Source organism: Electrona antarctica, assembly GCF_951216825.1.
Source record: "Electrona antarctica genome assembly, chromosome: 6".
Lineage (NCBI taxonomy): Eukaryota > Metazoa > Chordata > Actinopteri > Myctophiformes > Myctophidae > Electrona > Electrona antarctica.
In genome coordinates, this window is record NC_136811.1 from 55,675,371 (window position 1) to 55,688,978 (window position 13,608).

Consider the following 13,608-nt stretch of genomic DNA (forward strand, 5'->3'; position numbering starts at 1 on the left):
GGCAAAATAAAAGCATTAAGTTATACTTTAGCTATTGAATAATAGCTGATCTACAAGCTCGTAGAGCGGCACCGAGTGGCGTGCTACGAGCTTGTAGATCTGCTATTTTTTTGAAAAATCGTGAAAATCTTTGAATATATATTATTTCAGAGCGAACGTTTTCAACTGAAATCTTTGCTACTCGAGGTTCCCCTGGAACAAGGTATTTTCAGATGGGGGTCGGCGGCCAATTACTTGACATGAAAATGTTTTGAGAACGACGTAGAAACGGTCAGGATTTAGAAGACGTTCGTAGAATCAGTTCTCAGGTGGGTTTTAAAAACCCCAAGGAAATGAAACCTGGACTTTAGGCGTTTTCTCGACACGTCTTGACGCTATACTGTCTGGGTTTACAGGCTATACTGTCTGGGTTTACAGGCAGACGGAGGACGGCGTCCCTAGTCGACCTCCTCAATGGTTGGCCCGGAGCCGGACCCGCCTGGCATTCCTCCTCCCATGCCACCCCCGGGCATGCCGCCCCCCATGCCACCGGGCATGCCGCCCCCCATGCCACCGGGCATGCCGCCTCCCATGCCACCGGGCATGCCGCCTCCCATGCCCCCCTCTGGCATGCCTCCGCTCTGGTACAGCTTGGTGACGATGGGGTTGCACACCTTCTCCAGGTCCTTCAGCTGGTGCTCGTACTCGTCCTTCTCCGCGGTCTGGAAAAAGAGGGACAGACAGAAAGTGATGCATTCTGGGAGAACTGACAGTTAAGCTCTTTAATTATTTTACTGCTTAACTGTTTCAGTCCATCCGACGTGTCCACACGGCATAAGCAATCCAATCGGCGGGTTTCTAGGATACATGTCCATATAGCGCATTTTCAATGATATCAAACAATATAAAACATCAATGAAGTTGTTCTCCTCTAGTGAAAGCCCCTCAGTCAAGCTGGGTCACATATTATAGCCTCGGAAACCCAGACGTTTTTATTTCCAGGGAGAGAAAAAAAGTCTGGGGGCCGAGTCCACTTCAATTCGGCATAGAGTAGCGCAAACGTCGATCACTCTCTGCTTTGTTAAATTTGTTAAATTGATGCTCACACGCACACCCGTTCACACACACACACACACACACACACACACACACACACACACACACACACACACACACACACACACACACACACACACACTCCTCTCTCTCTCTGTCGCTCTAATTAATTACTCTCATGTCGCGCAGCTGCGTCTGGATTCTCCCGGGAGCTGCCTCTATGCCATAGAAAGCATAGGTGGACCCCAGGCTATAGGTCACATATGACGCGTGTAATAACCAAGAAACCCTGCCAGAAGTCCCGCCCATGCAGTAGGTAGGGCTCCGGCACCCTGGGCAAGACCTACGCTATAAAGGCTATCATTTGTTTAGGCGGAAGTTGCTGGATTTTAGCGGAAGTATATCGCCCGAGGAAATGACGTTGATGCTTTATTCAAATCAGTTTACATTCTCCGCGAATGAAACAAGTGTTGTGATTGGTCAGGAAAATATCGTATCCGGGGGAAATAGCCTTAAAGCCTTACGTTGTGACCAGGCTTTTCTTTTCGCAGATAAGTAAGCCTGGGACCGAGACTAGGCTCGGGGGAAAGCCTCACCTGGTTCCTGTCCAGCCAGGATATGACCTCGTTGCATTTGTCCACAATGGTCTTCCTGTCCTCGGGACTGATCTTGTCCTGCAGCTTGTCGTCTTCCACCGTGCTCTTCATGTTGAAGGCCATGGACTCCACCGAGTTCTTGGCTGTCACCTTCTCCCTCTGGGCCTCGTCCTCGGCCTTGTACTGGTCGGCCTCCTGCACCATGCGCTCAATGTCCTCCTTGGAGAGGCGACCTGCAGGGAATAGTATTATTATTATAATCTTTATATTGTCCCGAAGGATACTCGTCTTCGCAGGTCTGTTCAGAACAGACACGACGATACAAAGGCGAGCATATCACCAAGACGATACATCACAAACACAAGGTCCCCACTGTACACAGAACCATCTAAATAAACATATATATCGGTATCAGTATCATTATCTACTATATATTTGTATTTTTACCTTACCTTTGGTTGCTTTGTAGGCCAACAATTTCCATATCGGTGCCTCCCTAGTACTTGGCTTACTTTACCTGTGTCGTTGGCGATGGCGATGGCGATCTCTCCTTGAGTAAATGTACTCAGTTACTTACTTTACACGAGTGGTTCGCAAACGTTTTAGACCATGACCCAACAGAGACATTTGATGTCTCCCCCTCACACAACACAATGTTGTGTCAAACCATGTGACTCCCATTGGAAATGCATTGGGGCGGCCATGACACTACACGGCCATGACACTACACATTACATTACATTACATTACATTACATTACATTACATTACATTACAGTCATTTAGCAGACGCTTTTATCCAAAGTGACTTACAATAAGTGTATTCAACATAGGTAGGGAACAAAAACTACTAATCACCAGAAGTCTTTAGTGCATTTTCTGCAAAAACAAGCAACCAAGAGTATACCTAGCGCTAAGGTAAAAGTGCAATATATCAGCTACCTATTTCCTTAAACAGATGAGACAAAATAGCTAAATCAAATGAGCATGAGCTAAAACAATTAAGTGTATCGACTAAACAAGATCCAATAAACAATACAACAATAGAAAACAAGCGTTCGTACAACTAGTTAACAACAAGTAGGTCAGGCAGAGAGGAAGGGTAGTGTTTCCTGAAGAGGTGGGTTTTCAACCTGCGGCGAAATATGGGCAGTGACTCTGCTGTCCTAACATCAGTGGGAAGTTCATTCCACTACTGTGGGGCCAGAACAGAAAAGAGTCGTGACCATGTGGATCGGCCAGAAGGACCCTTGAGTGACGAGGCAATCAGTCGCCCCGAGGTGGCAGACCGAAGTGGTCGGGCAGGGGTGTAGGCATCGACCATAGCCCGGAGGTAGGAAGGAGCTGTTCCTTTCACTGCCCTATAGGCTAACACCAGGGTTTTGAACTGGATGCGAGCCGCTACGGGGAGCCAGTGTAGAGAACGGAGAAGGATGGTTGTGTGGGAGAACTTGGGGCGGTTGAACACCAGACGAGCCGCAGCTTTCTGAACAAGCTCCAGAGGTCTGATGGCAGATGCCGGAGCACCAGCAAGGAGGGAGTTGCAGTAGTCCAGGCGGGAGATGACGAGAGCCTGGATGAGCACCTGGGCTGCCTTCTCCGTGAGGAAGGGGCGAATCCTCCTGATGTTGTAGAGGAGGAATCTGCAGGACCATGTCACTGATGCGATGTTTGCCGAGAACGTCAGTTGATCGTCCAGGGTCACACCCAGATTCTTCGCAGTCCGAGTTGAGGTCACCACAGCATTATCAATGGTGATGGCCATGTTTCGGTGCGGACAGCCCTTCCCCGGGAGGAACATCAGCTCGGTCTTGTCCAGGTTGAGCTTCAGGTGGTTTGTCGACATCCACTCCGAGATGTCAGCCAGACAAGCAGCAATGCGTGCCTCCACTTGGGTATCAGAGGGGGGGAATGAGAGGATCAGCTGGGTGTCATCGGCATAGCAGTGGTAGGAAAAGCCATGGGAGTGGATGACAGCACCCAGAGATGTAGTGTAGAGAGAGAAAAGAAGAGGACCCAGAACCGAGCCTTGGGGAACCCCAGTTGTGACACAACACACAACATGCAGTAAAGGTCTGAGCGAGGCCTACATGAAAACAGCAGATCTAGCTCACCAACGTGTCGCTTTGCACCACGTTGTGAGCTTGTAGACCTGCTATTTTCACTACTCCTTAAAACATTTGTTTTCTAAATTTCTTCGATTTTTCATTGATTTTGTTTGTAACTCATGCTGTGTTTTTAATTACAATCAAAATGTAGGAAAGTAAACCCATAGAAATGGAACCTTTGTCGTTGGTGATGGTGATCTTGTTCTCCTTGCCGGTGCTCTTGTCGGCCGCGGTGACGTTGAGGATGCCGTTGGCGTCGATGTCGAAGGTCACCTCGATCTGCGGGACGCCGCGGGGCGCGGGGGGGATGCCCGTCAGGTCGAACTTCCCCAGGATGTTATTGTCCTTGGTCATGGCCCGCTCGCCCTCGTACACCTGGGAGAGATGAAGGGCCACGGTTCTTTATTTCAATTTACAATTCAGGCATTCAGCAGACGCTCTTAATCCAGAGCGATTTATACAGTAAGCAAGAACAACACATCAAACACATATATAAATATATAGTCATCATCATGAGTCATAAGGAAGCTAAGAACCTAACATCCGTCTAACAGTAGAATATCTGTCTACATATTTTTAGCTGGTGCCAATTTGCCTAAACTGTAATCCTGCATGCCTCTGCCAACACGGGGAGAACCCTGAAGTGAGCTCATGCTTTCCTTCAATGCATGAGGAGTGAGCCGGGGCGGGGGGTCCGTTGATTGGTTCTCAACCCGTGGGTCGCGACCCCTCGGGGGGTCGCCAAATTATTTTGGGGGGGGTCCCCAAATTATTTTCTTATTTTTTTTTTAACTGAATGGCTGGAAAATGGAAATGAAGAGTTTACATGGTACACATGGTACATGCATACCCCTTCCCTAATGATTATATCTGGTTTCAGTATTTATTTATGGTGTATTGTCTCTATTATTAAGGTTATTGTATCAGTCAATTTATATTGGGGGTCGGGAGGGGGCGGGGCGGGGGTCCCGAGACATTGCCAAAGCGTTTCCGGGGGTCCCCGGTCAAAAACGTTGAGAACCCCTGCCATAGGGGACACTGGGAGAACATGTATACTCCACTCCACACAGAAAGGCCCTTTTGACAACCCCAGCTATAGGATATGGCGTAGTTAAACTAACTTGTAGGCATATAGTTAGTTTAAACTAACCTGGATGAGAACACCCGGCTGGTTGTCAGAGTAGGTGGTGAAGGTCTGGGTCTGCTTGGTGGGGATGGTGGTGTTCCTCTTGATGAGGACGGTCATCACGCCTCCGGCCGTCTCGATGCCCAGAGACAGAGGAGTGACGTCCAGCAGCAGGAGGTCCTGCACGTTCTCCGACTTGTCGCCGGCCAAGATGGCCGCCTGCACGGCTACAAGGATGAGGGAGAAACCATCAAGATGGCCGCCTGCACAGCTACATCTATATAAGGGAGACACCATCAAGATGGCCGCCTGCACAGCTACATCTATATAAGGGAGACACCATCAAGATGGCCGCCTGCACGGCTACATGTATAAGGGAGACACCATCAAGATGGCCGCCGGCACGGCTACATGTATAAGGGAGACACCATCAAGATGGCCGCCTGCACGGCTACATGTATAAGGGAGACACCATCAAGATGGCCGCCGGCACGGCTACATGTATATAAGGGAGACACCATCAAGATGGCCGCCTGCACGGCTACATGTATAAGGGAGACACCATCAAGATGGCCGCCTGCCCTGCACGGCTGCATGTATAGGGAGACACGGTGTATGTAGACCGACGGTGAATGACTCGCTAGATAGATATATAAATAATGTGCATCCTACATCATCAGATCTATAAATAGCATGTATCCTTCATCAGGGGTGGGCAACTTTGACGATGGAGAGGGCCATTATAGTTCCACACTCACTCCAGAGGGCCACTATAGTTCCACACTCACTGCAGAGGGCCACTATAGTTCCACACTCACTCCAGAGGGCCACTATAGTTACACACTCACTCCAGAGGGCCACTATAGTTCCACACTCACTCCAGAGGACCACTATAGTTACACACTCACTCCAGAGGGCCACTATAGTTCCACACTCACTCCAGAGGACCACTATAGTTACACACTCACTCCAGAGGGCCACTATAGTTCCACACTCACTCCAGAGGGCCACTATTTCTCCACACTCACTCCAGAGGGCCCAACACTCACTCCAGAGGGCCACTATAGTTCCACACTCACTCCAGAGGGCCACTATAGTTCCACACTCACTCCAGAGGGCCACTATATTTCCACACTCACTCCAGAGGGCCACTATAGTTCCACACTCACTCCAGAGGGCCACTATATTTCCACACTCACTCCAGGGGGCCACTATAGTTCCACACTCACTCCAGAGGGCCACTATAGTTCCACACTCACTCCAGGGGGCCACTATATTTCCACACTCACTCCAGGGGGCCACTATAGTTCCACACTCACTCCAGAGGGCCACTATAGTTCCACACTCACTCCAGGGGGCCACTATAGTTCCACATTATGTCCTACATCATCACATCTATATAAATGACATGGCGTCCTCCTCCTCACCGGCTCCGTAGGCCACAGCCTCGTCAGGGTTGATGCTCTTGTTGAGCTCGCGGCCGTTGAATAAGTCCTGCAGCAGTTTCTGGATCTTGGGGATGCGCGTGGAGCCGCCCACCAGCACGATGTCGTGGATCTGGGCCTTGTCCATCTTGGCGTCCCTCAGGGACTTCTCCACGGGTTCCAGAGTTCCGCGGAACAGGTCGGCGTTCAGCTCCTCGAAGCGGGCCCTGGTTTTGGCGGACACACATGTGGTTAGGATATAGATCACTGAAACAATATGCCACGACTATAGGAAAAAATAAATAATGTTCTCTGTCCTGATTGGATCAAACCCGTTTTAAAAACTAAATTGAAAAGAAAAGTTGAAAAGAAATAAAAGTATACATATACGGTGTGATGGAGGTGTAGAAGTCGGCTCCCGCGTAACAAAGGTGTACTGATCATTTAGGATTGTCCCGATCCGGGCAGAAATCTGAGCCGATCACGTCATGTTCAAATGATCGGAATCGGATAGGGAGCAAAGAAACGTGATCGGGACATCCCTAGGTACTCATAAGTATACTGACCTCGTGATGGAGGTATAGAAGTCGACTCACTCGTACATAAGTATACTCATAAGTATACTGACCTCGTGATGGAGGTGTAGAAGTCTGCCCCCATAAGTGTACTGACCTCGTGATGGAGGTGTAGAAGTCTGCCCCCATAAGTATACTGACCTCGTGATGGAGGTGTAGAAGTCTGCCCCCATAAGTATACTGACCTCGTGATGGAGGTGTAGAAGTCTGCCCCCATAAGTATACTGACCTCGTGATGGAGGTGTAGAAGTCTGCCCCCATAAGTGTACTAACCTCGTGATGGAGGTGTAGAAGTCTGCCCCCATAAGTATACTGACCTCGTGATGGAGGTGTAGAAGTCTGCCCCCATAAGTGTACTGACCTCGTGATGGAGGTGTAGAAGTCTGCCCCCATAAGTGTACTGACCTCGTGATGGAGGTGTAGAAGTCTGCCCCCATAAGTGTACTAACCTCGTGATGGAGGTGTAGAAGTCTGCCCCCATAAGTATACTGACCTCGTGATGGAGGTGTAGAAGTCGGACCCCATAAGTATACTGACCTTGTGATGGAGGTGTAGAGGTCTGCCCCCATAAGTATACTGACCTCGTGATGGAGGTGTAGAAGTCTGCCCCCATAAGTGTACTGACCTCGTGATGGAGGTGTAGAAGTCTGCCCCCATAAGTATACTGACCTCGTGATGGAGGTGTAGAAGTCTGCCCCCATAAGTATACTGACCTCGTGATGGAGGTGTAGAAGTCTGCCCCCATAAGTGTACTAACCTCGTGATGGAGGTGTAGAAGTCTGCCCCCATAAGTATACTAACCTCGTGATGGAGGTGTAGAAGTCTGCCCCCATAAGTGTACTGACCTCGTGATGGAGGTGTAGAAGTCTGCCCCCATAAGTATACTGACCTCGTGATGGAGGTGTAGAAGTCTGCCCCCATAAATATACTCATAAGTATACTAACCTCGTGATGGAGGTGTAGAAGTCTGCCCCCATAAGTATACTGACCTCGTGATGGAGGTGTAGAAGTCTGCCCCCATAAGTGTACTGACCTCGTGATGGAGGTGTAGAAGTCTGCCCCCATAAGTATACTGACCTCGTGATGGAGGTGTAGAAGTCTGCCCCCATAAATATACTCATAAGTATACTAACCTCGTGATGGAGGTGTAGAAGTCTGCCCCCATAAGTATACTGACCTCGTGATGGAGGTGTATAAGTCTGCCTCCATAAGTATACTCATAAGTATACTGACCTCGTGATGGAGGTGTAGAAGTCTGCCCCCATAAGTATACTCATAAGTATACTGACCTCGTGATGGAGGTGTAGAAGTCGGACCCCTCGTACAGCGAGTCGATCTCGATGCTGGCCTGCGTGCTGCTGGACAGCGTGCGCTTGGCGCGCTCGCAGGCCGTGCGCAGGCGGCGCACGGCGCGCTTGTTGCCCACGATGTCCTTCTTGAACTTGCGCTTGAACTCGGCCACGAAGTGGTTGACCATGCGGTTGTCGAAGTCCTCGCCGCCCAGGTGGGTGTCGCCCGCCGTCGACTTGACCTCGAAGATGCCGTCCTCGATGGTCAGGATGGACACGTCGAAGGTGCCGCCGCCCAGGTCGAAGATCAGCACGTTGCGCTCACCACCCACCTGGGGGGGGGGGAGGCGAGAAGTAGATAGAGAGAGAGAGAGAGAGAGAGAGAGAGAGAGGATTTTATAGAAACACTAAACAGAATGCAATGCAATCCCACAGACACTGGATGTGTGAGTCCCAGTTCTTGACCGAGTGTGGGAGGGGGTCGAGACCGATAACAACGGCAGGTCGAGACCGATCTACATTGTCTACATTGTAGATTTGTATAGGTTCTATAACTGTAAGCACCTGTGAATAGAGCACCGAAGTCTGACGTCAATATCGGTAGAGGGCGCAAATCCACGGGTTCATGTACTTTTTATTTGCATTGTAATCCCCATAGGGGGATTTTAGATCGCCTCATATAAGAACTGTGTTTGAAAAATAAACATGCCATCCCGGCCGTTTCACTTATATGGATATGAAGAATCAACTGACTGAGAGAAAACGCTATTGTTACTGCTGCTGTTACATTTTCGCTAGACTGTCACTGTATCATATAGACTGACTGTTGCAAACGAGACACCTCCCTGACAATAATGCCGAGACAGCTTGTTTATTTTTGGACCACAACGCTTATATGAAACGATTTTAAGATGACCCATGTTATTCTATAGATAAATTACGTACTTCTGTGAACCAGGGGAGTCGAGGGGATGAGCGAGTGACGCCAGGACTTCGCCGCTCTATGGGGCTCCTCATCATAACGTGGATATGCCACATTTATATTTTATTGCATTGCAGAGACTCGTGACTCGAGTGGACTCGGTGAGGGAAGAGTTCCCTTGGTCCGAGACCAAGTCAGGTTCAAGTCAAATTAACCAATTTCGACCTGATACCAGATTCTACAAATGTCTTCTAAATCATGATAGTTTTCAGAAAAACGTATGTTTCTATACTGTATCAGTCTGTTGTTCTCAAACTATTTCATGTCAAGAAGCAAAGATTTGAGTAAAAAATGTTGTAGATCTGCTATTTTTCAATAGCTAAAGTATAACATAATGCTTAAAAACACCAAAAGAGGTTAAAGGAAGAGACCGAGACGAGAATGAACATTCTGACTTGAGAGACGGGACTCGAGACGAGTCAAGGAGTACTACTGCAACACTAGTAGTAAGTAGTAAATACTTAGATATACCAAGATGTGTAAGTATCGTATACCTTCTTGCCCAAAGCAATATGCGATAGCATGCAGCTGCAGCTGTGCAGGGCTCATTTAGGATGCTGTGCAAGTAGTATACTTAACTAAGATGTAGAAGTAGTATATACTTCTTATCTAAGATGTAGAAGTAGTAATACTTCTTATCTAAGATGTAGAAGTAGTAATACTTCTTATCTAAGATGTAGAAGTAGTAATACTTCTTATCTAAGATGTAGAAGTAGTAATACTTCTTATCTAAGATGAATAAGTAGTATATACTTCTTATCTAAGATGAATAAGTAGTAATACTTCTTATCTAAGATGAATAAGTAGTATATACTTCTTATCTAAGATTCACAAGTGGCATATACTTCTCATCTAACATTCACAAGTGGCATATACTTGATCTTATCTAAGATTCACAAGTGGCATATACTTCTTATCTAAGATGCACAAGTGGCATATACTTCTTATCTAAGATTCACAAGTGGCATATACATCTTATCTAAGATTCACAAGTGGCATATACATCTCATCTAAGATGCACAAGTGGCATAAACTTCTTATCTAAGATGCACAAGTGGCATATACTTGATCTTATCTAAGATGCACAAGTGGCATATACTTCTCATCTAAGATTCACAAGTGTCATATACATCTTATCTAAGATGCACAAGTGGCATATACTTCTTATCTAAGATGCACAAGTGGCATATACTTCTTATCTAAGATGCACAAGTGGCATATACTTGATCTTATCTAACGCCAGGGCTCCACCGGACGCGTCAGCGTCGCGTCTCCGTCACCGTCAGGGAATGTTCCCTTTTTAATCAATGAAGGGTGGCTCCACTGCCCGCGTTGACGGAGACGCGACGCGTGCATTAAAATTGAACCGGTGCGTTTTTTGACGCGACGCGACGGAGACGCAACGCGTCCGGTGGAGCCCTGGCGTAAGATGCACAAGTGGCATATACTTCTTATCTAAGATTCACAAGTGGCATATACTTCTTATCTAAGATTCACAAGTGGCATATACTTCTCATCTAAGATTCACAAGTGGCATATACTTGATCTTATCTAAGATGCACAAGTGGCATATACGTCTTATCTAAGAAGTGTGTAAAACTAAGTGTCCTCTACCTTCTTGTCCAGTCCGTAAGCGATGGCCGCGGCCGTGGGCTCGTTGATGATGCGCAGCACGTTGAGCCCGGCGATGACGCCGGCGTCCTTGGTGGCCTGACGCTGGGAGTCGTTGAAGTACGCTGGGACAGTGACCACCGCATTGTTCACGGGCTGATGACACACACACACACACAGTACAATCAATACATACACACACACACAGTACAATAAATACACACACACACACACAGTACAATAAATACACACACACACACACACACAGTACAATCAATACATACACACACACACAGTATAATAAATACATACACACACACAGTACAATAAATACATACACACACAGTACAATCAATACATACACACACACACAGTATAATAAATACATACACACACACAGTACAATCAATACATACACACACACACACACAGTATAATAAATACATACACACACACAGTACAATAAATACATACACACACACACAGTACAATAAATACACACACACACACACAGTACAATCAATACATACACACACACACAGTATAATAAATACATACACACACACAGTACAATAAATACACACACACACACACAGTACAATAAATACACACACACACACACACACACAGTACAATCAATACATACACACACACACACAGTACAATAAATACATACACACACACACAGTATAATAAATACATACACACACACACACAGTACAATAAATACATACACACACACACAGTATAATAAATACATACACACACAGTACAATAAATACATACACACACACACACAGTACAATAAATACATACACACACACACAGTACAATAAATACACACACACACACACAGTACAATAAATACACACACACACACACACACACACACACAGTACAATCAATACATACACACACACACACAGTATAATAAATGCATACACACACACAGTACAATAAATACATACACACACACACACAGTATAATAAATACATACACACACACAGTACAATAAATACATACACACACAGTACAATAAATACATACACACACACAGTACAATAAATACATACACACAGTATAATAAATACATACACACACAGTATAATAAATACATACACACACACACACAGTACAATAAATACATACACACACACACAGTATAATAAATACATACACACACAGTACAATAAATACATACACACACACACACAGTACAATAAATACATACACACACACACAGTACAATAAATACACACACACACACACACAGTACAATAAATACACACACACACACACACAGTACAATCAATACATACACACACACACAGTATAATAAATGCATACACACACACAGTACAATAAATACATACACACACACACACACACACAGTATAATAAATACATACACACACACAGTACAATAAATACATACACACACAGTACAATAAATACATACACACACACAGTACAATAAATACATACACACACAGTATAATAAATACATACACACAGTATAATAAATACATACACACAGTATAATAAATACATACACACACAGTACAATAAATACATACACACACAGTACAATAAATACATACACACACAGTACAATAAATACACACACACACAGTACAATAAATACATACACACACAGTATAATAAATACATACACACACAGTACAATAAATACATACACACACAGTATAATAAATACATACACACACAGTACAATAAATACATACACACACAGTATAATAAATACATACACACACAGTATAATAAATACATACACACACAGTACAATAAATACATACACACACAGTATAATAAATACATACACACACAGTATAATAAATACATACACACACAGTATAATAAATACATACACACAGTACAATAAATACATACACACACAGTATAATAAATACATACACACACACAGTACAATCAATACATACACACACAGTACAATCAATACATACACACACAGTATAATAAATACATACACACAGTACAATAAATACATACACACACACAGTACAATAAATACATACACACACAGTACAATAAATACATACACACACAGTATAATAAATACATACACACACAGTACAATAAATACATACACACACAGTACAATAAATACATACACACACAGTATAATAAATACATACACACACAGTATAATAAATACATACACACACAGTATAATAAATACATACACACACAGTATAATAAATACATACACACACAGTACAATAAATACATACACACACAGTACAATAAATACATACACACACAGTATAATAAATACATACACACACAGTACAATAAATACATACACACACACAGTATAATAAATACATACACACACAGTATAATAAATACATACACACACACAGTATAATAAATACATACACACACACAGTATAATAAATACATACACACACACAGTATAATAAATACATACACACACACAGTATAATAAATACATACACACACAGTATAATAAATACATACACACACACAGTACAATAAATACATACACACACAGTACAATAAATACATACACACACAGTATAATAAATACATACACACACACAGTATAATAAATACATACACACACACAGTATAATAAATACATACACACACACAGTATAATAAATACATACACACACACAGTATAATAAATACATACACACACACACAGTATAATAAATACATACACACACACAGTATAATAAATACATACACACACACAGTATAATAAATACATACACACACACAGTATAATAAATACATACACACACACAGTATAATAAATACATACACACACACAGTATAATAAATACATACACA

At 44.4% G+C, this 13,608-nt stretch overlaps 1 protein-coding gene across 4 annotated transcripts in view; it reads right to left on the reverse strand.

Annotated features, from left to right (window-relative positions):
• Positions 1 to 397: 397 nt before the first annotated feature.
• LOC306925747 (heat shock cognate 70 kDa protein-like) overlaps positions 398 to 13,608 on the reverse strand; it is a 39,198-nt gene continuing 25,987 nt past the window's right edge. For 3 of the 4 annotated variants that reach the window (XM_079504787.1, XM_079504785.1, XM_079504788.1), the window contains 7 exons: positions 10,749 to 10,901; positions 8,153 to 8,484; positions 6,292 to 6,515; positions 4,889 to 5,091; positions 3,915 to 4,113; positions 1,632 to 1,864; positions 404 to 701 (listed from right to left, as the gene is read on the reverse strand). In XM_079504787.1, the coding sequence (XP_079360913.1) occupies positions 438 to 701; positions 1,632 to 1,864; positions 3,915 to 4,113; positions 4,889 to 5,091; positions 6,292 to 6,515; positions 8,153 to 8,484; positions 10,749 to 10,901 (1,608 nt within the window). In that variant the 3' untranslated portion in view covers positions 404 to 437. Of the gene's footprint in view, positions 702 to 1,631; positions 1,865 to 3,914; positions 4,114 to 4,888; positions 5,092 to 6,291; positions 6,516 to 8,152; positions 8,485 to 10,748; positions 10,902 to 13,608 lie in introns of all 4 variants that reach the window. The other variant, XM_079504786.1, reaches the window with a different exon arrangement.